Here is a 27,039-nt window from a genome sequence, read left to right on the forward strand (position 1 = left end):
GTGGGGGAGCGGGGGGGCCCGGCCCGGGACAGCCGGGGGGCCGGAGCTCGCGAGTCACGTGGGGCGAGTCACCCGCGCGGGGCGGGGCCGGGGCCGGGATAAAGCGCGCCCGGCGGGCGGCGCCGGAACCCGCGCTCCCGTGCTCCCAGGCTGCGGCGTGAGTGCGGGCGGGGCGGGGGCCTGCGGGCCGGGGGGCTGCGTGGCGGGGACCCGCGTGGCGAGGGGCCTGCGGGTCCGGAGTCTGGGCCGGGGGCGTGGGCCGGGCGAGCGGCGAGCTCCCCTCTGCGGGCCCGCGCGGGGCTGGCTGTGCGCGCGGCCGCGGCGGAAGTGACCTTGGAGCGGGCCGGGGGCCCTCGCGTCCCTGCGCGGGGCCCGGGCGCGGTCCCGCTGCGTCCTTGGGCGATGGCGGGGGTGGGGGTCGCGGCGAGCGGGGGGCGGTGGGGGGGGCCGCGCCCTGCGGGGGGGCAGCGGGAGGGGAAAAGCGAAGCAAACGCCCGGCCCCCGCCCCGCCACCCCTGAGCCGCCCAGAGCCAGGCTCGCGGCCCGGAGGTGGCCCGCGGCCAGCTGGGGAGCTCGTGGGGGCAGCCCGAGGGGCTCCTGCGGGGAAGAGTGGCGCCGTCCCGGGGGCCTTGGGCGACTCTGACTCCCACCCGGGCGCGGCCGTGGGCGGCTGGACCTCGTTCACTTCTGGGCCTTGCGTTCCTCAGGGCAGGGTGCTGAGACACAAGACTCTACCTGCATGGTTTTAGCTCTTCTCCAGAGTATGCCTGTGCACCTTTCTGCGCAATCCCATGACTTCCAGGACCCCAGAGGTCGTGCGGCCCCTTACAAACCGGGACCTGGGACTGGAAGGAGTAGGGAGGATCCCCGGTTAGGAGATAAACCCCTACACGGAGGCGAGGAAGGACGCAGCGCTGATAGAGAGAGCCGGGTCAGGAGCCTGGGGACCTCGACCTGCCTCCTCTGGGGACAGGAGGATGCCACTGCGGAGGGGTGACGGGTCATCAGGCACAGAGGCCCGTGGGGGACCCTTGGCAGGGCTGAGCCCCTCACCCCCTCAGCTAAGGTCCTGGGGGCCGGGGAGAGGGACTGTCCAGAAAACAGCGGGGTGACTGCAGGCAGAGGGCGGGTGTGGACTGACCGGGCCTCCGGGAAGGGCTGGCTCAGCTCCCCCCCCACCGCCCCCGCCGGGCCTGGACACAGGAGGGCTGCGGGCCTCCTCCCCGCGGCAGGGAGGCCGTGGGGTGCACGGGGAGGCTAGCACCTTTCCATCCCGTGGAAAAACCGCTCCAGTGTCCCCGCCTGAGGAGGGCACAGCCGAGATGCACCCATCAGTCTGCAGCCTGAGGCACCTGTAGATTCAGAAAATCGGGGGAGGCCCAGCCTGCTCTCTAATCTCCTGCCTCATTGGAGAACGATTCGGGGCGTCGCTGGTGACTATGACCCAGAGCCCTGGAGCCTTGGGAGCAAAGGTCTGCCCACCTGCCCCGGGTGGCTTTCCCCGAGAGAGGTGGACGTCCCTTGGAGGAAAGCGGCTTCTACTCCAACCTCGCGTGGCCCAGAGCCGCAGGCCCTACCAGGTGGGGGGTGCAGCTGGGTGCTCCGCAGGCCGCCAGAGGCCGCGGGCCGCACGGCCTGGCTCTGGGACCCCCCACCTTGAGGCCGTCAGGACTGGTCAGGGGAAGGCAGGGAGCTGCCCGGCTGGTGGTGGCTCTGCAGTGCTGGCAGGGCCCTGGTCCTCGTAAGAGGCCCTGCCTCCCCCTGCCGGGCTGCCGACCTGGGGGTTGGATGAGAAGCTGTAGGGGGCTCGGGTACAGGAGAGGGGGTAGACGTCAGCGCTGTGCTGAGCCGCGCACGGGGGACCTCGTTTCAGGGGAGCCTTGGGTCCCTAAACCGTCTCCAGTGCAGAAGGCTGGGCGTCCTTTCCTGGCCAGGTAACTGCGGGGTCCGCTGTCTTTGGGGTTAGTCATGGACTCCCCAGGACAACTGGCGTGAGGCCCCCCCAAAAAACGGGCTGGCGAGAGCGGCGCAGAGCCCTAGCAGCACAACCTTTTGGGGCTTCATGTGGTGGTGAAGCTGGGGAAGTGCTGGATTCCTCTAGGTTCTTGGTTCTGTCGCTTAAAAGAATTTAAGAGCAAGCCAGCTTAGTCAGGCAACTAAAAAGAATTTGAGAAATGGGGGAAAGAACAGAGCTTGCTGAGAAATGGGAGAGAAGGATGGAAATGCGCACCGAGATTTGATGCGGCTCCTCTAGGCAGACGGGGCGGTTTGGCCTGCGTGGTTGCCTTTATTAAGCTATTAATTACTCCTCCCCTTGCTAAGCGCAGAGGAGGGGTCTCTCTGTTACGGGTTACCCCACCAGTGGTGGGGGCCAGCGGTGAGGCCTTTTGGGTGGGGTCATCTGGGGCCTCCCCTTGGCCCTGGAGAGAGCCCAACCGGGACGTCAAGGCCAAGGCCTCGGCGCATTCTTATCGCCGTGCTGCCCTTCTGGCCGTGCTGCCCGTTCATTGGGCCGTGCTGCCCGTTCATTGGGCCGTGCTGCCCATTCATTTGGTCATGCTGCCCCTTTGGTCATGCTGCCCCTTTGGTCATGCTGCCCCTTGGCCATGCTGCCCATTTGGCCATGCCGTCCATTTGGCCATGCCGTCCATTTGGCCATGCCGCCCATTTGGCCATGCTGCCCCTTGGCCATGCTGCCCATTTGGCCTGTTGTGGTTTCTCTCCTCGTTCCCTGCCTCAGTGGTAGAGTGAGAATAAAACCTGTACAAATGGAATATGGATAAGCAAAATCTCATCTCATTTTGAGAAGCTGAGGAGAGTTTTTACCAAAATGCTACGTGCATTCAGAGCCAGGAAACGGGTTGCTCACGGTTGTCTTGACCTCATATCCCAGATGTGTGGACATCATAGTCCTGGAAGGGAAAGGAGAAGAGGGGTTACAAGGTGGGTGGCAAAGTGAGGAAATAACTATGTTTTCTCCAGCTTTGCCCGCTAATAGGGTCTAGAACCGTAGTTGCCCCAGGAGCAGCGACCAGAGGTAGCACCCGGATCTCGGATTCTGAACACCGTTTCCCACTAAAAGGAATTTGAGCTCCTTGAAGGAAAGGCTGATCCCAGGTCTGCAGCAGGGAGATTATAAGGTGAACCTGGAAAATGTTGGGCCACAAAGCAAGAAATTCTTGGAGTCTAATAGGGTCCTGTCCAAGGCTATAAGAGCCAGCTTTAAGGACCTTCCACTGATAAATAAACATGTTTGTTTTTAAGATGAGGCAATCAAGAATAATAACAGTAATAGATTCTAACACATTGAAATTCTTTCAAATGAGTTTATAGCGAAACTGAAATTGAGAAAAAGAGGAGGGGGAGAAGTTTTTTTAGAATGTCAGCTAAAATGTGGAAAGAATGATCGAGTTGTAAGTTAACTATTTCAAAATGCATGGTGGTAATTACATCCTCAAGGGTGCTGCTTAGTCATTCCTGAATCATAAGTGGCTTCTAAAGATACTGGGTGAAAGGTCATTGCCGAGGGGGATAGTCGCAGTATGAAACTGAGGTATCATCCATAGATTAGGTAAAAATTACAAAAAAGAAAAAATTAGCATTGCAATGAAGATGCCTGGTAGTTACAGCCTTAAACAAGAGGTCACGCCTGGCCTCACCGACAGTGGGAAGCCCTGACCTTCTGAGCCTTCTCGGGAGGTGCGGTCAGTGGCCGGTGCAGTCTGTTGCCTCGCCTCACCTGTGGGGTGGTCTTGCCAAAAAGGGTTGACTGTACTTTTCCATGAGGATATAGTTCAGTGAATCGGATGTAGGGCATTCTGCTGCAAAACGCTGAGAGCAGTCAGGACCCCGGGGGGCGGGCGGGGTGCCTGTCATAAGTGGGTTCTTCTCTCCCCATGCGTCCTTCAAGCCAATTCCTGAGACCCTGGGGTTTCAAAGAAAGAGTTTATTTGGTTGTGCAAGCAAAGGAGCACAGTGGACCTCTTGGCCCAAAACTGCCTCTTGATTTGCAGAAATGAATAACATCAGGTGCTAATGAGTAATTGGGGTGGAGTTTGCACAGGTTCTTTTATTAATAAACATTAAGGGACTGAGGCAGGACGGGGGAGGGTCCCAACTGGGGGTAAGTTACAAAGTAACTTTATCAGAGGGGGGAATGCCGAAAACGAAGAGTCAGCCACAAGTTTTTCATATGGATGTCGGGGGAAGATGGGGGAAGATGGCGGCTCTCGCTCTCAGTAGAAGCCTCTGGAGCAGTCACTGTGCAGGTGCAGGTGGCCATAAACCAGTAAGATCCAGCTGGAATAATCTCCAATGGCAGGGTTTAGTCGGAAATGGCCTCCTACAAAGGGTGGAGGCAGTCTAGCCAGTTTCAGGAACTTCGGGTATTAACCCTTTTGACTCACTTAACAAGCATCTCTGTAATGTTTCCATCATCATAGTTATCTTAATTCTTACCCTTGGGATACAGAGATAAGGAGGGAAGAGAGCTAGACTGGTGCAGGGTGGGGAAGCTGGCAAAGAGAAGTGTGAGCATGACTGTCCCCTGGGGAGGCTTAACTGCCTGCACGGGGTCACGAGAAGGGGTGCGTGTTTTAACCTAAAATACAGATTCTGGTTCAGAAGCTCTTGGCTGGGGTCCAGGATTCTGCATTTTTAACATGCACCCAGGTGCCCTCCACTTTCGGAATAGAAAGGCTGTCGAGGAGGGGGCTGGGAGTGCTGGTGATTTGAGTCTGGACTCTCTGTGCTGTGACTTTCTTAAATGCAGTAATGACCTTGTGGTTGTGTAGAATATTCTTGCTGCTGGGAGGTATGATGAAATATTTAGACAGGAGGAGTCACAGTACCTTCCTATTTTTGACAGTTTGGCATAAGGAAAATGTTAGAAATCGATGAGATGGAACTCTGTGGAACTGGCGTTTTTGTAGGTTGAACGGATCGGAGCCTGGCACTTCCCCGGCTCGGCCTCGTGTGTTGGGCGGTGGTGGGTTTGGCAATAACCGGGTGGACCCAGGCGTCCCGCACGCGGATGTCATTGCACTCAGTGGACAGTGGGAAGCTGTCGGAGGCTCCGGACCCTGTGTCGTCTTCTCGTGTTTTGCAGAAGGCACAGTCCAGGAGCTGCTGGAAGAATGGTGAGGCCTCCAGGCTCCAGGCCTTGCCTGGCTGCTGAGGTCTGTACCCACCTGGTTTGGGTGGAAGGAGAGCGAGGCCCCAGACCTCCCTGCACGGTCACGCTTTCCACCGGCCCTGCCACGTTCCCCTTGAGTCCCACCCTCCCCGGTCCACGCCAGCTGGCGCCTCCTGGTGGAGTGGGCTTCATGGGGTGACGGTCACTCCTCATCGGGGCGTCCCTCCGCAAATGTGGGACTTCAGCGTCCTCGGTTCTGCCAAGGCAGGAGCTGCCCCGGGCCTGCCCCGGGTCTGCCCAAGGAGCTTGGCTATGGCCTGCCTGTCTTCTGTCTGTCTAACTCCCCTGTGTGTTTTTGTACTTCGATTACTTTGTATTTATCCATAAACATTGTTGTTTTGTGTATCTTAAACTCTTCTATAATTTGACTCATACTGCCTGTATCCTTTTTCCCCTTTTCTGAGGTGTACTGATACATATAGATCTAGTTCATCTTAATATGCACAGTGCCTTTGTCTGGAAGGACAGTTTGTTTCTTCTCCTTTTTCACCTTTCCCTCCCTGCTGCAGTGAGTATCCTTGTGGCCTCACCGTACTTGCAAGAGTTTCTCTAGGGGGGAAGCAGAAGTAGAGTGAGTTGCTGGATCCTAGAGGTGCTTCCATCCTCCATTGAGGTTGTACCCGTTTCTCTCCCACAAACGTATGCGTTCCTGTCCCTCGTAGTGACCAGCACGAGGTAGCATCAGATTCAGTTTTTGCTGTTCTGATGGGTTTGCAATAGTATACCCCTTAGTTTTCATTTCATGATTAGGAGTTGAATTTCATCCTTCGTCCTGGGAAATCACTGCCACGCGATGTTTCTGTTTTTCATGTTGATCTATGATTGTTGTTTGTTGGTTTCAGTGGATTTGTGGGTGGGTGTGTTGTAGAAGTTGAGAGAAGTTCAATTATTTGCGTATAGAAAGGCCAGGACTCAGGAATGATTTTGAGAAGGGAAAATGGTTTATTGACTGCCGGCTGGACTCGGGAGCTTTCTGTTTCTAACCCGGCCCAGAACAAGATTTTCAAGTTCCTTTTATAGAATGGGGAGTCAAATGGTGCTTTTATCAAAGAAAACTACTTTCTTTGTTAGTTGAGTCTTTGCCTGAGTACGGGGGTAGGTTTTGAATTAACATATCGGCCACACCTCAGGTGAGCTTGCATTAGCATCTTGCCACATTCCTTCTGGATGCAACCTTGAGTACACACTCAGTCTTACATCCTTTCTGAACATTCAAAACCCCTATCACTTAACTGGATTTCTAGAGACTAGGCGCACTTGGATACAGAATTAGATGGTTTTGAATTTATGCACAGGCTATGTTGTATTTCCCATTTGAGGCCAAGTCCAAGTTCCCTTAAGCTTCGGCATCACCACCATCAGTTTGCCTGGACTGACTGGTATGCATATAGAGTTTGCATTGCTAAACTGTTTCCTGGGACTGGAGTCGTTGCCATGGTCACCGAGGGCAGGCTGCAGCCTCTCACCATCCCACACCCACAAGTCACAGACAGCTTAGCTTAAGGTTATCTCTGAAGAGACAAAGAGCCTCCCACCCACAGCCCACATCAGGTAGAACTTATTAATCCTTTAGACCCTAATCTAGATGTCTGTACTTCTCAGCAATTGTATAAGGTTAAGAGTTATTAACTCTCGGGAACTCTCCTGAGATCCAGGTACCGGCAGTCTCCATCTTCCACTTTACAGATGAGGAAACCAAGAGACCTGCAAGTCTGTGATGTGGTTGAAGTCACTCGGAAAATTTTGGTGGAATTTCTCCTAAAATTTGATCTCTGATGGGTTACCGCCCCTAACTAGGCTCACCCATTTAGAGCTTCCTCTCGGTCTTCTTCAGTTTACTGTAAAACAAAACATCACACAGGACTCCAGAGGCTCCCCCCTCGTGTTTGCCTCCTCGGTGGCAGAAGGACACGTGGCCTGCAGTCTTGGTGTGTTATCTGGCTCTTCCAGGCCAGTAGCTCCTCTGGTCTTGTTACCACGATAACTCAGCTACCTGCAAGCCTGGGGCAGGCGGAGGGGACAAACAAACCCCAGACAGTCAACTGAGCAGGAGAGTCCTGGATGGCAGTTACGGTCCTCCGTGGCCTTACCCGCCTCCGCTCCGTGCCCTCTGGCCTTGAACAGGACACGCCCACATTGGTCCAGGGCCTGGGGGGGAGCGGTGCCAGCCGAGGGCTCTGCCCCCGAGCGTCTGAGGCCCCTGTCCAGCCACGGCAGGCTGCCGAGCAGCCCCACGGCCACGCGGCGCCACTGCCCTCAGGAGTCCAGGGGATGCCCTGGGCAGAGAAGAGAGGCTGGACTGTCCCCCGAGGACTTGCTGCTGAGCGCAGGGTGATGCTAGGCGTTCTCGAGAAGGAGTCAGCGTTCTGGGGGCGGCGAGGTGAGCTGGTACGGGCAGACGACTGCTGGCCCACCCTCGGCTAAGTGGGGAGCTCGTGCCCTGGCACGCTGGGGTCACAGCGCCGCCAGCTCCGCGTCAGAGGAGGGCACTTTGAGAAAGCATCCCGCCCCTCCTCCAGCAGCCTCAGTCCTCTGGGAGCGAGCTGGAGAGGCGAGCCTGTGCGCCGACGCCATGGCTGCCCGTCCAGGCGGGCAGGGACGTCCCCAAGCCTCAGGTGACCCGGGGCGCCGGGCTCCTGCAGGCTGCAGCGCAGTGAAGCCGTGATCCCGTCCGGATGCCAGGTCTCTTAGAGTTTTGGTAAAGGAGGCCCGAGGTCCGCTGGGAACCAGGCAGTGCGCCCGTTTCCAGAACCGCGAGGTCCAGCCGGGCTGCAGGCCTCCAGTGAGTCTCAGGCCCCATGGCAGGAGCCTCCAGAGTGGGCTGGCCTGTCCCCACCACCGGTCCGGCGCCTGTCACCTCCAAGGGCCTGCCGAGGGCCCAGGGGAGCCCGAGGTCGCCGCTCTGCTCTGTCCGTAGGAGGGCGCGGCGTGGCCGCCGCGGAGGCAGTGTGCACGTGGGCGGCGCGGCCACAGTCTCCGGGCGCGGTGGGAGGGCAGCTGGAGGCCGTCCCCGGTGAGCCGGGCCAAGCGGGTACTTCGTCGGAGGCTGCGGTGGCAGCGGGGCAGCCCCGTGGCCCGGCTGCAGGGCTCGGCTTGGGGGCCGGCCCGAGGCCTGCTTCCCGTGGAGCGGGGGCCCGGGTGGGCTACGCCGGGCCCTGCCTTTCCCGGGCCACCCGGCGCGCTCGGCTGCAGGAGCGTGGCTTCCAGGGCAGGTAGCCGGCTGGTACCTGGTCACCCCCGTAGCGTCGAGGAGGCGATGGGTGCAGAGCTGTGAGAGCCCTTCTCGTCTTGTAATCTGAAGATGAGCAACTTGGTTTATTGCAAAAGCAATTGAAGAAGATGCAGGTAAAGGCAGAGCTTATCCCTGTGCCACCAAGTTCAGCCAAGAAGCAGTTGAACACTTGCGCTAGGGGCAGAGACCCCATCGGGGCTGTGACTTGCCCTCAGAAGCCGGGGGCTCTCGGCTCGCGCAGGGCGGCCCGAGCATTGGAGGGCAGGCCTTGCGCCAGGTGCTGCTGCATCGCGGAGGTTTACCTGGGCAGGTACACCTGGGACACCAAGGTCTGCCTATCCCTGGGTGGACTTAAGTGATTGAAAAGTTCATGGCAGCAAGAGGCTAGGGCCGTCTGTCTGGAAGAGAATAAACGACAAGTTCTCTACCCAGGTCCACTGTGTGCACACACCCCACCTTCCCACCTTTCTTCTGATCCAAAAATACTTTTTGGTGCAGTCTTACCTTTGGCTGCTGGCAAAGCGCACTCTCCCTCTTGTGAGTCTCGGGAGCCGAGAGTGAAAGCAGTGGGCGTGAAAGCAGTGGGCGGAGTGTTAATAGGCAGTGGGCGAGGACGAGCACAGTATCCGACAAAAGAGCCTGTGGGCGTGCGGGCGTGCGTTCCTCTTCTCTGTACTGGCCAGGAGACTGCACCTGCCTTCCTTGGAGATCTCAGGAATATATGTCCTGTCTCCCGAAATCCCTTACAGATTTGGGACTTGGGCCACCTGAGGGCCATGTCAGGAAGCTTTCTTTGGCCCGGTGGTGGCCAAACAGACCCGGCGTCATTATGGGTGCGTGGACACAAAGCGTCCTGCAGATTTGGCAGCTGCTCACCCGTGCTTGCTCTGTCCTCTTCGTTTGGCTCTCCAGGGAACCTGCGAGAAGGTTCTTCTGTGAGGGGAGGATCCTTTGGTTGATAATGTTACCCGGTCGCAGATCCTTTTTCTTAGTGTGACTGTTTTAGGTACCTTTTTCTTAGTGTGAGTGCGATTGAACCTGGGACCCCGTGTCTGGGAAGCCAGCACTCAGCCTCCAAGCCACATGGGCTCCCCTGAGTTGGTTTTTTCATTTGTTCGGCATGGTTTTTGTTTGTTTAAGGAGGTGCTGGACCGAACCCGGACCTCCCATGTGGAAAGCCGGTGCTCAACCGCCGAGCCCCACCCGCTCCTGCGGGGGGGGGGGGGGGGGGGGGGCAAGTCTGCCCCCAGCTGGCCCCTCCCCACCCCCCCCAGAGCTGGGGCCTCCGGTCTCTCGCCCTGCTGGGCCCTTTCGCTCCTGAAATGAGGAACTTTCCATTCATTCTCTCCCCTGCTTAAAAAACAAAAAGCCCAGAACTGAGAAAAAAGGGAAGTGCTCCCCAAACAGGGGAAGCGAGAGCTGTGGCTGTTGCGTGTGGAGACCCGGAACCCGTGACTCACTTGCGGATCCACAGCAACTAGACCCTCTGCCCGCGGGTGCCCCAGGCACTCGTGCTCCGTGTGGGTGAGGAAGGAAAAGGAAGAGCCCGCTAGAGCCCGCTGGAATGAGAGTCACCCGGCGGGGGGCGGGGTTTGGCTTGATGGTCCTTGGGCTCTCGACAGTCTCGGGACCCTAAGCCACGGGAGCCTTTGGGGACTTTGAACTGAGGTTAAAACTGGTTTGTTTTTTTGTTTTTTAAAAAGATTTATTTATTTCTATCCCCTTCCCCCCCTCCCCAGTTGTCTGCTCTCTGTGTCCATTCGTTGTGTGTTCCTTTGTGTCTGCTTGTATTCTTGTCAGCGCCATGGGAATCTGTGTCTCTTGTTGCGTCATCTTGCTGTGTCAGCTCCCCATGTGTGCGGTGCCATTCCTGGGCAGGCTGCACTTTCTTTCGCGCTGGGCAGCTCTCCTTATGGGGTGCACTCCTTGCACATGGGGCTCCCCTACACGGGGGACACCCTGCGTGGCAGGGTACTCCTTGCGCGCATCAGCCCTGCGCGTGGGCCAGCTCCACACGGGTCAGAGAGGCCCGGAGTTTGAACCTTGGACCTCCCATGTGGTAGGCGGATGCCCTATCCGTGGGCCAAGTCCACTTCCCTAAAGCTTGTTTTAATTCAGGCTTTTCCTTATGGTGCAGCGGCATCGGGACTAGGTTTGCAGTAGGTGGGAATTGTCTGGCTGAAGGGGAGGAAGGCACGCCAGGAGGGGGCAGGGTCTGGCTGGAACCGAGCCCCGTTGCCGCCTGCCCACCGCCGGGCATGTGCCAGGCGCCTCTGCCCCTCTCGCTGCAGTCTTGCCTCCCGCCCAGAGGAATGGCTCCCGTGGCCCCGTCTCCACTGAGAAGCCGGGGCTCGGGGTGCAGGTGGAGCTCCCGGGCGAGAGCTAGGGGCAGGTGCCACTCCACGGTGCTCCTTTCTGCAAGGGCTGGGGTTGGCCGGTGGCCCCTGGACCCCAGCCCCGGAGCTACCAGAAGAAGCTGGGGCTCCCTGTGTGGGGTGACGAGAGGAGATCCCCTGAGTCCTCGGCCTGGTGGCAGGGGCTGCTTGATACCGGGCTGCAGCTGGCACGGGCCATGTGCCAAGCCCTGGCGCCCTGAGCCAGCGTATGAGAGGGGGGGGCAAGCAGGAGGGCCGGAGCCCAAGCTGGCAGCGGGTGCACGGGCAGCGGGCCGGGCGCCACGGAGACCCCTCAGGGCTGACAGCCTTTGGGACGGGGGGGGGGCTGCACACTGCCCCCCCCAGAACCCCAAAGTGTGCTGAGACCCTCCCGGGCCGTGGAAGTCCTCGTCCTCCACGCTGTGACGCCCCGTGGCAGGTGGAGGGGTCCATGGGACTGCGGGGGGCTCCTCCTCAGCTCTGTGCAGCGGCCTGGCACCCCCCACCCTCTGCAGCCACCCCCTGCCAGCCGCGGGGAGGACAGCCCGGGGTGCCCTGCCCACTGTGCGCGTGGCGGGAGGATGGCAGGTGGCGCCTCCCAGGTTCTCCCAGACTCGTGAAATCGCTGCACAGCACTGAAAATACCGACCCTCTCTGTGGCTTCTTGCCCCCAGACCTGCTTACTCAGGCCTGGGGAGCCCGGCTCAGCCAACACAGGGACGCGGGCACTCCTGGCGAGACCCCAGCCTCGCTGATGGCAGGAAGAGATCGGCAGTGAAATTGGGGGGTAGTGAGACGAATGTGGTTTATTGAATCGGTGGCTTGCGTGGCCTTGGCTGGCGTGCTTTCTGAGAAACACAAGACTTTGAGATGTAGTAACCAGTTCATTGCTTTTACAAAAAGGGTATGAAGTGGAAAAATGAATCCTCCTGCCCCCGTTACTTACTCCTTCAAATATTTCCCTTGATGTTCTGTAAGCGGCGACAGGAATTGAGCCCCACGCGGAGAAGGCTTCATAGTGCTCAGAGGCTTAACCTGCAAATTGTTTCTTCTGCCCTTGGCAGGATTCCCTGGACATTTTTACCAGCGCAGTGTGACTTCCCACAACGTCTTTTTTAAATGGCTGCACTTCACTCTGTTGTCTAACCACTTACCATAATGTAACGATGGCTCCGTTATTAGTCTTGGGGTTCATTTCCAGGCATTTGCTAAGATGATGATGTGTTAGTGGCTGATGGAAAAGTTTTGGTAATGGTTGGTGGTGATGGGCATAGTGAATGGCACTGAATTATTTATTATAATGTGGTTGAAAGGGAAAATTTTAGATTGTGTATAGGTTACGAGAATAAAATGTTTTTGTTTTTTCAGGCAGTGCTGGCAATTGAATCTAGGACCTCGTACATGTGAAGCATGTGCTCAACCACTGAGCTACACCTGCTCCACTAGAATAAAAATTAAAACAAACATAGGGCTACACAGCACCGTGAACACTATTGTAAATGATGGACTATTGTTAATAATACAATTACAAAAATGTTCTTTTTTTTTTTAAAGATTTACTATTCTCTCCTCTCGCTCCATTGTCTGCTCTCTATGTCCATTCGCTGTGTGTTCTTCTGTGTCTGCTTGTGTTCTCATTAGGCGGCTCCGAGAACTGATCCTGGGACCTTCCGGAGTGGGAGAGAAGCGATCATTCTCTTGTGCCACCTCAGCTCCCTGGTCTGCTGTGTCTCCTATTATTTCTTCTCTGTGTCTCTTTTTGTTGCATCCTCTTGCTGCGTCAGCTCTCTGCGTGGGCCAGCAGTCCTGTGTGGTCCAGCACTCTGTGCAGGCCGGCACTCCACGTGGGCCAGCTCGCCACACGGGCCAGCTTGCCCTCACCAGGAGGCCCTGGGTATCGAACCCTGGACCTCCCACATGGTAGGCAGGAGCCCACTTGTTGGAGCCGCATCCATTTCCCACAAAAACGTTCTTTCGTGCATTGTAGCAAATGCTCATGCCCCATGCTAATGCAGGGTGTTAACCATAGGACGGCACATGGGAACCCTACTTAATACGTGGCTTTCCTATAAACCTACAACTTCAAAAAAAAATTAGGAACATAGTGGTGAATATCCTTGCACTATGTCTTTGCATTTGGGGGCCATTATATCTGTAGGATAAATTTCTAAATATGAAATTGCTGAGTCAGAGGGCTTAAATATTTTAAAAATGGGTAGAGGTTGTCAATCAGCATCAGTGCCCGGCACATTGTTTTCCCTGCATCCTCACCAGCTCACGGAATTATCAAACGGGCCAGCCTTTGCCAGCCTGTCTTGAGATGAATATCTGCTGGTTTTTATCAGCACTTCCCTGAGGTGGAACATCATTTTCTATCTGTGATGGCCATTTGTAGTTCTTTTCTGTAAACTCTATGTCCTTTTGCCATTTTTCTATTATGCTGTTTCTCTTTTTCTGAATTTTGAGAATGCTTTGTATATTGGTACATTTTTTTGGGGGGGACAGCATGGGGGGAGGCATCAGGGATTGAACCCGGGACCTCGTACATGGGAGGCAGGCACTCAACCACTGAGCTGTTGTACATCTACTCCCAATAGTAAATCTTAAAACCATGCTACTATTTTGTCAGTTTGTCATTTCTTTTTAATTTAATTTTTCAAGAGAAGGCTTTTATTTTGATGCACTTGAGCATTTTTCATGTTTTTACATAAGGTCTTGGGTCCATGTGGTACTCTCTGCGTGCGATGAGTCAAGTGTAAAGAGTCGGCCTTATTTTTTTGCACGATGGATGGCCAGCTGTCCCAAGCACCCTCTGCTGAACAGCGCCACCTCCTCGCTCGCCTTCACGACTTCGCTCAGGATAACCTCTGAGCCTTCCGGAAGCGTCGCCACCCTGGGTTCTTTCCACCAGTCTGCGCTCCCTGGGCTCAGGCCCCCGCGGATGCTCTTTTCCGGAATCTTCTTGCCGTCCTCACACACGCATTCCTCCCAGGGGAAGAGCTCCTCCGCCTTCTGTTTAAATCCCCCGTGTCCTCGCCGCGGGGCGGTGTACCCGGGCCTCCCGGCCCACCCCGCGGGGGTGGCCCCCCTGCCCAGGCCCAGGTGTGAGCACCTGCAGGGCAGGGGCCGGGCCCGTCCCCCCTTCTCCACGCCCCCCCTCCAGCTTTTGTCAGGGCGGTTTGCCCAGGAGGGTGAGTCAGAGCCCAGCTGGAAATGACCAGTCCCTGCCTGGCCCGGGAGGCAAGTTCAAGACCAACGGGCGGTGCTGCGGGGGCGGCCGCCAGCCTGGCCAGCTGGTCTCCACGCCCCAGACAGAGCCTCAGCTGACCGGAAGACGAGGGGCGCTCGTGGGAGCCTGCGCCGCTCGTGGGAGCCTGCGCCGCGGGGCAGACCAGCCCGGCCCCTCCAGCCTGCCTGTGGCTACACAGGAGGAGTTCAGGTTTGACTTGTGTGGGAACCGTGGTCCACGATTTGCTTGTGAAATGACTTCGTGCTCAGCTCAACCCGGTCCCTGCCACCGACTAAATCTTTTGGAGCACTAACTTGGGAAGGGCCCTAACTTTGCTTCACAGGTCCCTGGAGAGGCAGAATAAAAGGGAGAGACGGGGGAAGCGCTGTGGCTCAACCAGATGTGCTCCCGTCCGCCGTACGGGAGGCCCTGGGTTCGCGTCCCGGGGCCTCCTTGTGAAGGGGGGCTCGCCCCCACGCCGTCAAGTGCCACCTGCCCCACCGGCGCCAGAGAGCTGACTCAGCAAGGTGACGCAACAAAAGGGAGACAAGTGAAAACACGGAAGAGAACGCAGCGAATGGACATAGAGCAGACAGCAAGCAAGCTGCAAGTGGGGGAGAAATAAATAAAAATAAATACAGACACAGAAGAACGCACAGCGAATGGACACAGAGAGCAGGCAGCACGCACAAAAAGCCATAGGGGGAGGGGGATAAAAAAAAATGAGAAGGGAGCAGTCGAGTGCCTGCCTTCCGTGGACGAGGGTTCAGTCCCTGGTACCTCCCCCACCCCCCCAAAAAAAGTGAAGGTCTCGGTTCATTCGTCCATTTGGGGGGGGGGGTGTTGACAGCTGGCAGGTGGCCTGTCCTCAGTGCAAAGGTGGGGACAAGCCAGCAGTGCACACCAGGGTTTCAGAAACTGTCTGGCCCCAGCTTTACCACAGTCGACTCGCACCTGTGGGCAAATTACTTTACCTCCAAGTTGCAAGCACTCTCGAAAAATGGAAGTGATAATAATTAACAATAATAAAATTATTTTTTTAAAAGATTTATTTTTTATTTCTCTCCCCTTTCCCACTCTCCCTGCGTTGTCTGCTCTCTGTGTACATTCACTGTGTGTTCTTCTGTGTTCACTTGGATTCTTGTCAGTGGCCGGGAATCTGTGTTCCTTTTTGTTGAATCATCTTGTTGTTGTGTCAGCTCTCTGTGTGTGCAGCACCATTCCTGGGCAGGCTGCACTTTCTTCCACGCTGGGCGGCTCTCCTTACAGGGCACATTCCTTGCACGTGGGGCTCCCCTATGCGGGGGACACCCCTGCGTGGCACGGCACTCCTTGCGCACATCAGCACTGCGCATGGGCCAGCTCCACACGGGTCAAGGAGGCCCGGGGTTTGAACCACAGACCTCCCATGTGGTAGACGGACGCTCTAGCCGTCGAGCCAAATCCACTTCCCAACAATAATAAAATTTTAATAGAAAATTCGGAGTTGTTGCAAGAAATACTATCACCTGTGAGGTCGCAACACTTAGTATAGCCCTGAGTATGCTGGGAGCCCTGGGCCAGGGCTTCTCATCAGCCGGGGCTCTCAGGCAAGCCTTTCTTTTTACTGTTCACATCTTAGGGAAATCACAGGCTCCTGGTCCCCTCCCCCAAATTATTTTTTCCATTTTTAAGATTTATTTTTAAAGAAACTTTATTCTGTAATAACTGCTAACTTACAGGGAAGCCACAAAATGATACAAACCCCATATGGAGAATTCCAGCGTAGCCTCACCCACATACCCAGATCCAGCCACGTTGTAACATTTGCCGCATCATCCTGTCCATCCATCCATGTGTCTTTCTGTTTTACCTAGTTTCTCAACATTTGTGAGTAGGTCGTAAACATTGCGTGCTTAAACACAGCACACTTCCACGTGCGTTTCCTAAGAACAAGGATGTCCGCTGAGGTAACCACTGCAATGCAGGCACAAGGCCAGGCGCAGAGTGCTGCGGGAGGCTGGCGGCCTCTGCCGCGGGTGCATATTCCCGTCTGTCCGGTGCCGCCCTTTCCTGGCCTTGCGGCACCTGCAGGAGGTGAACGTGGCTCGCCGGTGCACCCCGTCCTGAGCCTTTTTTGCAGGGCCTGGATTTCTTGTCTTGAGCACCAGAACCATCGCTCCTCACGCTGCGCCGAGTTCCCTGCGGGGAAGTGGGCTCGTCCTCCTGCCCGGCGCGCGGCCCGTGGCTGGACGGCCGTGACAGGGCTGGGCGCTGCCCGCGTGGCGCCCGCAGCCCCGCAGTGCCCGCCGAGCCTCTGCTCTTACCGGGCTTGTCCCCTCTGAGGCGAGGGTGACAGCACCGCCCAGGAGATGGCGGGTTATGGGGGGCCGTGGTAGGTGCTGCCTGGCTGGTGCCCGGTGCCCAGCGGCCGTAAGGAGCTGTCCCGCCGTCCTCGGACTGCGTCAACCGCCAGGAGCCTCGGCGGATTTGCTGACGTGAGGGCCATCCTGAGGAGGCCATTCTGGAGGAGGTGGTCTCCTGGGGCAGAAGGGCAGGCGGCCTGAGGGCATTTGGTGTGGAGCCAGGGCCCGGAGGGTCCAGTCTGCTGCTGGCCAGCCTGGCTGGAGGGACCAGAGGCTTGTGCCATGGGCCGGCCCCCGCCTCTCCGTGTGGCCTGGGCAGGCTCCTCCTCTCGTCCCCTCCCCTCCTGCCCGGTGAGGGAGTGCCCTGGTGGCCTCGGCTCCATGGCACCTGCGTGCCAAGTGCCCTGGCAGGGCCCAGGGGAAGGCTCCCATGGAGGGGGGACACCGTGTGCCCCCGGGAGTGTCGCCGTGTGCCCCCAGAGGAGGACACTGTGTGCCCACAGGGGAGGGGGGGTCACCGTGTGCCCACAGGGAGCGGGTCACCGTGTGCCCACAGGGGGTGTCGCCGTGTGCCCACAGGGGAGGGCGCCGTGCGCTGCGCGGCACACAGGGCAGCCCTGCCGGGACGCCCAGGCCAACCCTGCCTCTGGAGGGGGCTGCAGGGGGCCCAGCTTGGGCCCCGGGAGCAGCTGCCCCTGTGGCCTCGGCCTGGCGGCAGTCTGCGCTCTGCTGAGGCCTGTCTTTGCGCCGACGTCTGGAAACGGAAGGAGGAAATCCCCCCCAGGGGGCACCCAAGACAGGCCCACGAGGAGCCCTCCCGGGGCTGTCACCCAGCCTCGGGTGGGGGAGCTGCTGGCCCCGCGCTCTCCAGAAATAAGGGGTGCTCAGCCCATCGGTGCCCGTGTGGCCCCATGCTCCCCCCTTTCTTCTCTGTTCTCCTGCAGCGCTGGGGTCCTGGGTGAGAAACTCGCCCCACGCATCCTTGTTTTTGCTCCTTCCTTGTGGACTTTGCCATCGGGGCCCCTGGAGGGCCGGGGACAGTTCAGGGTGAAGAGTGTCCCCGGCCTGGGGCGGCCGAGGCCAGGAGGGCCCGCGGCAGGGCTGCCCCCTCCTGCGGCCCCCGCCCCGCTCCCCGCTCCCCGCTCGTTGGCACACGTGGCCTGTTCCTGGGGCCAGGTTCCGGCAGGTGTGTGACCCGAGTGAGCTGCCCTGGTCAGCGGGCCCGGTCAAAGCCAGGTGCCCCCGTCCCTGGCCGGGCCTGAGCGACTGCTGGGAAGACAAGCGCGCCGGTATGGCCCGAGCTCACGGAGTGACTTCACAGAAGCGCGAAGTCCACGATCGCGGGGGGCCCGTGGCTAGCCCTGGAGGCGGCGGCCCCCACCGTGGCAGTTTCCCGGAGGAGCTCCTGTGGGGTGGAGAGCCAGGAGGCCACCGCGGTCAGCCCCCAGGCGGGGCCCTGTGGGGGAGGTGGGCCTGGGGCACGGCAGCCCTGCCCCTCGGGGGTCTCAGCCCCAGAGTTAGGGGCGGGGTCCCTGAGCCCGCAACGGTTCCTGATGGGCGTCCCCAGGAGAAATGCCAGGTGCGCTGGCAGCCGGGGAGGGTGGGGTGGGCGCTGCTGCCTGCCCAGCCTGGGGAGGCCGCCCCCCGGGCCTGCGCCCCCCACGTGCCGCCTGCCGTGGCCCTCGCAGCGCCTGCTGGTTTCCAGCCGCCTGGGGGACGGTCGGCTGAGCCTCGAGCGCAGGGCCGGTGGCCTGAGTGGGACCCCGGCTCGGGGCGCTCCCCCGGCCGCCGGCTGTCGTAGTGGAGGGGGCGGCCGCATGCGGGCACAGGTGGGGACCTGCGGACCTGGCGGGTGCCGTGGGCGCCTGGGGCCCTCGAGCGCTCTCTGCCGTCCCCTGGATTTTCAGAAAAGGAAACTGAGGCACAGGGGGCTAACAGACCACATCAGGGCGAGCAGCAGAGTCTGGTACGCGGGTCGCGGGATTGCGCCCCGAGGTGGGGCCCTGACGTGCCCCCCCTCCTAGGTCACCGCGGGACCTGACGTGCGCCATGCGGCCGCCCCTGGCCACCCTCTGCTGCCTGGCCGTGCTGGCCGGGGCCTGGAGCCGGCCGTCCTTCGCGCCCCTCTCGGATGAGCTGGTCACCTACATCAACACGCGCAACACGACCTGGAAGGTGGGTGGCCGGCCCGGCCGCGGGCGGCTGGCCCTCCGATCCCGAGTGGGCGGCCGCGGGACCCCCCTTCCCAGAGGCGGGAGAACGCACCGCGCAGCCCGGGGGCGCGGGAGGTGCCGGGCCAGGGGTCCCCACACTGCAGGATCCACCGCCCACACGTGGGGGCTCTTCGGAGCCTCCTCCCTGAGGCCTGGGGCTGGGGGGCCGGGGACCTTAGCCGGGTGGGTGGGACCCCCATCCCCCACTGAGTCGGGTCTCGGGGGGCGGCCCCCCTCCCGGCGGCTGACCAGTTGCCACCCCCCCGCCAGGCTGGACACAACTTCCGCAACGTGGACATGAGCTACGTGAAGAGGCTGTGCGGGACCTTCCTGGACGGCCCCAGGCTGCCCCAGAGGTGAGCGCCTGCCCGCCTGGGGAGGCGGGGAGAGACCCCCGAGCCGCAGCGCCTCCCGGCCGCGCTGGCCTGCGCTGCCGCCCCGTCCCCCGGGCTCCTCGGGGACGTCAGCGCCCAGGCGTGCGGGGGGCCTGCGCGCCCAAGACCTGGACGGGCTCAGTCTTGAGGCGGTGACGAAGCCTAGTGACCTGTCACCAGTGTCGTCTTGACAGACAGCTCGCTAAGGGAGCTTTTCCTGCAGCCTAAATACGTCTAGAGAGAAGTGTGCGCTAAGTTGCATTGAGCAGTAAATTTGTGTGTTTTTTAAGATTTATTTTTTATTTATGTTTCTCCCCTGCACTCCCTTCCCCCGTGGTCTGCTCTCTGTGTCCATTCGCTGTGTGTTCTTCTGTGTCCACTTGCATTCTTGTCAGCGGCACCGGGAATCTGTGTCTCTTTTTGCTGCATCATCTTGCTGTCAGATCTCGTGTGTGCAGCGCTACTCCTAGGTGGGCTGTGCTTTTTTTTTTTCACGTGGGCGGCTCTCCTTACGGGGCGCACTCCTTGCGTGCATCAGCGCTGCACGTGGGCCAGCTCCACACGGGTCAGGAGGCCCGGGGTTGGAACCGCGGACCTCCCATGTGGTAGGCGGACGCCCTATCAGTTGAGCTATGACAGCTTCCCTATAAATTAGGTTTTGTTTCCTGAAAACCCCCTGCCATGTGTCTTCTCTTGACTCGCACTCCCTGCCCCTGGTGGTCCAGGCCAGCTGCCCTTGAACTAGGAGGCCCTGGCAGGGAGGGGCGGGGGAGGGGGCAGGTGGGGTAACGACGCCTTCCTTTGGGTTATTCCAGAGTTCGGTTGGCCGAGGAAATGGATCTGCCCGAAAACTTCGACTCCCGGGAGCAGTGGCCAAACTGCCCGACCATCAGAGAGATCCGAGACCAGGGCTCCTGCGGCTCTTGCTGGGTGCGGCCCGCTGGCCGAGGAGGGGGCCGGAGGGGCCGGGGGCCGCGGGGCCGGCCACGACGGGGCAGCTCCGGTCGCCGTTGAGGCCGCTTCCACGGGGGGGAGAAATAACCGCGCTCCCCGCGGTCACGAGGGCGTGGCGGCGGGGCGGGACCACGGAGGGGAGCAGCGTCCTGTCCACGGAGAGAACGGGGGCCAGCGTCAGCCCGGCCCCTGCGCCGCGCCAGTGGCATCGACGTCCTGTGCCAAAACGGAACAAAAGCCGCCCTGCTCGTTCAGAAATGCAGCGAGGGCGGGGGCGCGCGGCGTGGGGGGCGGCCCGGGTCCTCTGCGGCGCTGGCCGGAGGGCGCCGGCCGCTGACCCGCGCTCGCTCCCGCAGGCCTTCGGCGCCGTGGAGGCCATCTCCGACCGCGTCTGCATCCACACCAACGGCAAGGTCAACGTGGAGGTGTCCGCGGAGGACTTGCTCAGCTGCTGCGGCATGGCCTGCGGGGACGGGTGAGCGGGGCCCCCCCAGGGTCCCGGAGAGGCCGGGAGGTGAGGGGGGGGCGGGCTGCTTCCCTTCGAGAACCCAACGGCCCCTCCCACCCGGAAACTGCGCCCTTTGCTGAGACTTAGGGGCTAGAAACAGACCCCAGAGGGGCGGCTGTTCATGTCCCGCCTTGGTTCTAGAACAGGGGTGCTCAACCTTGCCCACAGAGTAGGAACACCTGGAGAGGTCAAAAAATATGTATATATTTAAAAAATAGCGCTAGATCACTTAAAATTTTTGATGGAGAAGTCACTGGATGAAGTTACTGTCTGGCTAATCACCTTCTTATCCTTGATTATATAATTCATATTTGGTAAAGTTTTAAGGAAGTGAAAAATTAAGGTCATGGGCTCAGAACCACATTTTTAGAGAAGAATATAAATTAGTTTCTAACTATTAACCTCTCCCATTAAAATGTTGCTGTTAACTCTTGTTAAAATGAGTTTTAGTTCTCTGAGTAGAAAAATGTACTTTTATCTTATGGGCCATTTTTGCCATAATTAATCTTGCTTTAAATTGCTAATGGGTGTCAGTTGATCCCACAGATTATTGTGATGGCTGTAGTAGCTGAAAGCAGAAGGTAGGATTTGACACCTGGCTGTAGAGCTGGCAGCACGGCCTCAGCCATAAGCTGGCAATCAGGCATGAGAAAAGGGTAGGCAGGATCTTCTAAATTCACCTTTATATGACCAATCTTTTGTGGAGTTTATTTTCTTTCTCCTTAATTTTGTTAATGAAATGGAAATTTTCTATCTATGTTGTTTTTATTTTGGATTTTTGTCATTTTCAAATGAAAAATATATGTATATTTATACACACACACGCAGGCACGCTGGTTAGGGTCTCTCCACCCAGACCACTTGCACCACAGCCACTGGTGGCTTTTTAAGCAGCCCGGGGAGTCCTGCGTGGCCTGGTTGGGGACTGCTCTCCTAGACGGGCGGCCCGCGCGCTGGCGGGTGGCACAGGCGTCTGTCTTCTCGAGACCGGAGGGGAGCCCGGGAGGCCGTCCCGGTGGTCTGGGGGGATCTGGGGTGCGCTGGGCCGTGGCCGAAGGCGCCCGGTGAGCAGCCAGCGGCCCCTCGTCGCTCCTCTTTCCCCAGCTGTAACGGGGGCTTTCCCGCCGCCGCCTGGAACTTCTGGACCAAGAAGGGCCTGGTCTCCGGAGGCCTCTACAACTCCCACGTCGGTGAGTGTCGCCCCGCGGCCCGCCCGGCCGCCCGGCCTGCCCACGCCGCGGCTCAGGCAGGCTCATGTCTGTCAAAGCTGCCCAGGCCACGGGGGCCGCGCTGGCCGGACACCGTGCGGGGGACTGAGGCCCCCTCGGAGGGCTCTGGCCGCCCCGCCTGGTCTGGGGCCAACCCCTGCCCCCCTGCCCCCTCTCTGCCTGCCCCGGGGGCTGACCCCCTGCCCCCCTGCCCCCTCTCCGCCTGCCCCGGGAGCTGACCCCCTGCCCCCCTGCCTTGCCTGGGGGCTGACCCCTGCCCCCCTGCCTGCCCCAGGGACCGACCTCCTGCACCCCCCCCACACCTGGCCCGGGGGCCGACCCCCTGCCCCCGCCCCCTGCCTGGCCCAGGGGCTGACCCCCTGCCCTCCGCCTGGCCCGGGGCCGACCCCTGCCCCTTCTGCTTGGCCGCAGGCTGCAGGCCCTACTCCATCCCTCCGTGTGAGCACCACGTCAACGGCTCCCGGCCCCCCTGCACGGGGGAGGAGGGGGACACCCCCGAGTGCAGCAAGACCTGCGAGCCCGGCTACAGCCCGTCCTACAAGGAGGACAAGCACTACGGTGAGGGGCCCCCCGCCGCCCGTCGTCGCGCCAGGGCAAGCCCGGGCTGCTCAGGGCTCCGCACGGAAGGGCCGTGCCGGGGCCGCGCGCTCCTCTGCCGCCCCCACCGCCCGGCCCGGGGCCTGGGGCTGAGTGCCGCAGGCTTCAGAGCGCGGCCTCTGCTCCTAGCGGCGTGGCCGTCCCAGCCCCCCGCCGCGGGCCCTGACGCCCCTCCCCGCGCACATCCCCTGATCCCTCCGTCCTCCGCATCGTCCATCCCCCGGGCGCCCTCCCCAGGTCCCTGGGTGGGTGGATGACCGCGGACAGGGAACGCCTCGGGTTCACTGTCATTGACCTTCCAGGCTACAGCTCCTATGGCGTCCCCTCCAGCGAGGAGGAGATCATGGCCGAGATCTACAAAAACGGCCCGGTGGAGGGAGCCTTCACCGTGTACGAGGACTTCCTGGCCTACAAGTCGGGTACGCAGTGGTGAGCGGTGGCCCCTGGCCGCGCGGCTCTGGGCCTGGCCGCTAGACCAGATCGGGCTGACCGACGGGAACTCGGGCCCTTTCTTTGGGGGGTCGGGGCCAGGAAAGGGCAGTTTCCGACGCCACACCCGGCTCTGCTCACCTCGTTGCGCTTCGGCCAGCGCCTGGCCCGACGCCGGCGTCACTGCCCGCAGCTGGCCGGCCGCTGTCCCCTCCCGCTCCCGTCGTCGTCTGTGTCCGTGACGTCCCAGACGAGCTCGCCCTCCTCCCCCGCGCCGCCCCGCTCAGGGGTCAGCTCCGAGCCTCTCCTGGCCGCGCTGGCCGCCAGCACTGCTGCCTCTGCCCGCTTGACCTTCTGGGCACGTCACCGTGACCCCGTAGGTTTTTATGCGTCTGGGCTGAGCGACCCTTTTTACCCGTCTTTGTCGCCGGCCACCAGTGTCACACCTCCCACACGGAGCGCCCCGCCGTGCGCCGTGCTGTGAAGAGGCAACCCCTGTGTCCCTGGGGCCCTCTCGGCAGTTCCTTATGCCACACGGTGCTTTTCGCTGTTTTTATCCACTTATAGTCGGCTAGATCGAAAAATCCAAAGCTATCGGCCCTTACAGAGCAAGGGTTAGATAAAGAGGATAATTCTGACAGGATAGAAGTGCACTCTGACAGTGCCCTCTGGCAGGGCTCGTCAGGGGAGAAGGCAGTTGACCGGCTCTGGCACGTGAGCAGCGTCTGTCCCTGTCATCTGCTGTTGGCGGCTGCCAGCCTAGACTTGGTCCTGCTTCATTTCTCCAGTGTGAGCCCTTGAGCCCTCGTTTAAAAGCTTCTTAAGCTGTCAAATGCTTTCTTTAAAGATTTATGTATTTACTTTATTTTGTTCATGTACTCCCCCACACACATGCACGGTTCTCTCATCTGTCTGCGCATCGTCTGCTCGCCTTCTCCAGGAGGCACTGGGAACTGAACCCAGGACCTCCCCGATGGGGGGCGAGTGCCCAATGGCCCAAGCCACACGCACTCCCCGCAGGTTGCAGCGCATTGCAGTGGGGGTGGCGTCTGGCTCATTCGGTGGGAAAGGCATCTGCTTGTCTTTTTAGGAGGCAATAGGTCCCAAACTCGGGACCTCCCATGTGGTAGGCGGGCACCCAACTGGATGAGCCACATCCACTTCCCTTTTTTCTTTTTTTAAAGATTAATTATTTATTTATTTCTCTCCCCCACCCCATTGTCTGTTCTCCGTGTCCATTTGCTGTGTGTCCTTCTGTGTCCACTTGCATTCTTGTCAGCGGCACTGGGAATCTGTGTCTCGTTTTGTTGCGTCATCTTGCTGCGTCAGCTCTCTGTGTGTGCGGTGCCACTCCTGGGCAGGCTGCGCTTTTTTCACTTGGGGCGGCTCTCCTTAAGGGATGCACTCCTTGTGCATGGGGCTCCCCTATGCAGGGGACACCCCTGCATGGCACGGCACTCCTTGCGCGCATCAGCACTGCACATGGGCCAGCTCCACACGGGTCAGGGAGGCCCAGGGTTTGAACCGTGGACCTCCCATGTAGTAGATGGATACTCTTATTAGTTGAGCGGAATCAGTTTCCCTGTCAAATGCTTTTGACATATAAAATCTCACATGGAATCCCAGTATATAAAACAGATCATTGGCAATTTATTAATAATGACATTTTTATAATATTTTAATTTATTTATAAATACCGAGGCCAGGATTGAACCTGGGATCTCATGTGAGAGGCCGGCACTCAACCACGTGAGCCACACCTGCTCCGTATATCTATTGAACTTCCTTTTAATATTTCCTTTGCGTGTTTTGGGCTTTTAGAAAGCGATTGGAACAGTAGCGACGCGCTCCCTGGCGCCCTCTCAGGGAGCTCCGGGGTTCTTCGGAGCTCTCTTCACGACGGTGGTCTGGTGCTTGTCCCGCCCGAGGCCCTTCCTTCCGGGCACCCGGCCAGGAGGGCGGACGGCTGAGTGGAGGGCGCTGCGGGCGCCGCCGCGTGGCTCGGGCTGAGCCCCGTTGTTCCTTTCAGGCGTGTACCAGCACGAAACCGGGCTGATGGTGGGCGGCCACGCCATCCGCGTCCTGGGCTGGGGCGTGGACAACGGCACCCCCTACTGGCTGGCCGCCAACTCCTGGAACACCGACTGGGGCGACAATGGTGAGCGCCCCTTCCCGCCCCTTCCCCCTCCTTCCCGCCCCTTCCCGCTCCGAGGAGCCTGTCTCGCCCTTCCTGGGGCCTGTGAGCCCGGCGCGGTGCCCACCTCGGCCTCCCCTGCTCTCCCCGCTGCCCAACTCCAGACCCTGCGCCGAGTGCCGAGACGTGACCCCCGAGAGCAGGGCTGTCCCTTCTTCACCAGGGGGTCTCTGGTCTTGGAAAGGCTGGCGTGGAGCCAGGCCCACGCCGAGCAGCCCGTGCCCATAGCCGGCCTCCCCTGGGCGAGCCCATGGCCACGCAGGGTGACGCGGGGAAGGGGCCGCCGCGTGGCCGCCTCGGGGGCCTCGTGACGTCGAGGGCCGGCCTGTGGGTGAGCAGAGAAGCTGGCCGGTCCTTGGGGCCGGGACCCACCTACCTGACCCCCCGTCTGTAGGGGACAGCCTGCCTCTGTCGGCAGGGGTACGCTCGGCTCACCTGGCCTTCCCTTCCAGGCTTCTTCAAAATCCTCCGGGGGAAGGACCACTGTGGCATCGAGTCGAGCATCGTGGCTGGGATCCCCCGCACCCAGCAGTACTGGCAGAAGATGTAACGCGTGGCCCTGCCCGGCCGGCCCCGGGGAGTTCTCCCCTAAGTGTAGCCAAGCGGGGATGGGGGTGGAGGGTCCTTTAGTTGAGCTCAGGCAGGCCTGGCCTGACCGAGCCTGGGGTCTGCGGTCAGAGCCGCCCTGTGCTGGCGCCGGCAGCGCCGTCTTCCACGGGGGCGAGCCTGCGTCCTGGCTGCCCCCCAGCCGTCACAGCGCAAAGACCACGGGCGCCGCGCGGCCGGCAGGGAGCTCTTCCCCAGAGGCTAGGACGGACGGGGCGCCCGCTGCCCACTCCCGGGCGTCAGCGCCCGTCAGGGCACCTGCAGGGAGGTCTGCGGCTAGGCTCTCTGGGGAATGGCAGTGGCCTTCCTAGCCAGACCTAAATCTCCACCTCGAAGCAAGGAGCTCCCCAGACCGGCTGAGGGGGGGCGGCCCTCGGAAGAAAGCCTCCTTGGCCGGGGCCCCTGTGTCCGCTGGCTCTGCAGGGCCGCAGCCCCTCTCCCGTCTTTCCCGTGGCATGACACTTTTTTAGTAGAAGTCCTCTTTGTAATGCCCCTCGGCCGATCACGTGAACGATGACGTTGGACGCGCTGTGCTGGCTTTGCACACTCGGTGGCGTGGCTTACCACGAACCTGGGTGGGCACGACTGACCCACCGACCCCCGAAACCATGCGCGGCGCAAACAGCTCGCCGATTTTCTCCCTTAAAATGTGCCCCTCTACCTGATCAGTTTAACAAGGAAAGGAATAACTGCCAATAAAAGGTTTCTCCATCACTTTGAAGTCTGTTCTGATGGGATGTGAAAAGAACTCGTCACTGCCTGAAGGCTTGGAGCTGCTGTTATCTGGTGTATTCCCAGGAGCATGCTCTCTCGGATTCCCAGGGGCATCTTCCCACAATTGGGTAGAACTGAGTGGGTACTTAATCGTAACTTCTCACTGCCTCAACCGTGTTTTCAAACCGTGGCTTCTCCCGTCTTAGTTCCCTGCCGTTCTCATTAGCCCTTCTCTGTAAGCCTGTTCCCTGATTGTGCCCCAAGCCTGAACTGTCCCTGCTTATTTTAAAAAGCTAAGGACATGGCTGTGTTCCTCTCTTGCCCCTCACAGGCCAGCAGCCCTAGGAGCACCCTGGCGCAGTGTACCAGTATCTTCTGGGCAGCCAAGATGTCCTACTAGAGGACACGTTTCCCACTCAGATGTCGGTTTGGGGTGGAACCAGCGTGGACACAGCATTTTGAGTTCCCTGTCACTGACTACCACTGCTGGTGTTTCAAGTAGTGAAGTGCACTGGTTCTTAACTGGAGGGACTAGAGGAGACAAAAACAAGCAGCCCTTGCTCCGCTGCCTGTAAGGTCCCCAAACAAGAAGGTCCAGAGTTGGGCTGGTTCTTCCAAAGGCAAGTAGGACTTTTAATGTGACACACACGCTTCTTCAAATAAGCTCTAAAGTCCTGCTGAATATTTTTAGGAGAAATTTGTGAAATCCATCACACTACTTATGGAATGCTTAATGATTAACAAAAGGCTGCAGATTTGCAGGCTTTCTTCTTACAGTTGTCAAGTTAGACTATTCCTCGCCCCAGTGAAGTTCTGAGAGTTCTACCCACACCCGGAAATGAGTTG

General features: G+C 59.5%; 1 protein-coding gene across 2 annotated transcripts; it reads left to right on the forward strand.

The window, feature by feature from the left end:
* Positions 1 to 91: 91 nt before the first annotated feature.
* Positions 92 to 26,193, forward strand: CTSB (cathepsin B). Of its 2 annotated transcripts, none has more exons than XM_058288025.2 (10): positions 92 to 157; positions 18,400 to 18,550; positions 18,859 to 18,944; positions 19,778 to 19,892; positions 20,273 to 20,391; positions 21,529 to 21,614; positions 22,065 to 22,211; positions 22,553 to 22,669; positions 24,709 to 24,837; positions 25,326 to 26,193. In XM_058288025.2, exons 2-10 carry the CDS (start codon positions 18,425 to 18,427, stop codon positions 25,421 to 25,423), a joined length of 1,023 nt encoding a protein of 340 aa, XP_058144008.1. In that variant the 5' UTR covers positions 92 to 157; positions 18,400 to 18,424; the 3' UTR covers positions 25,424 to 26,193. The 2 variants fall into 2 exon arrangements, with proteins under 2 accessions (XP_058144008.1, XP_071067957.1); XM_071211856.1 differs by lacking the exon at positions 92 to 157 and adding an exon at positions 18,178 to 18,341.
* Positions 26,194 to 27,039: the final 846 nt, after the last annotated feature.

Source organism: Dasypus novemcinctus, chromosome 25, assembly GCF_030445035.2.
Source record: "Dasypus novemcinctus isolate mDasNov1 chromosome 25, mDasNov1.1.hap2, whole genome shotgun sequence".
In the NCBI taxonomy this organism is placed as follows: Eukaryota; Metazoa; Chordata; class Mammalia; order Cingulata; family Dasypodidae; genus Dasypus; species Dasypus novemcinctus.

Bases quoted from the DNA above. Each gene is read 5' to 3' on its own strand.
- CTSB (XM_071211856.1), top strand. From the start codon at position 18,193: ATGCGGGCACAGGTGGGGACCTGCGGACCTGGCGGGTGCCGTGGGCGC. The intron at 18,551-18,858 runs GTGGGTGGCCGG...CCCCCCCGCCAG, and splicing joins CGCGCAACACGACCTGGAAG to GCTGGACACAACTTCCGCAA. The intron at 19,893-20,272 runs GTGCGGCCCGCT...TCGCTCCCGCAG, and splicing joins GCTCCTGCGGCTCTTGCTGG to GCCTTCGGCGCCGTGGAGGC.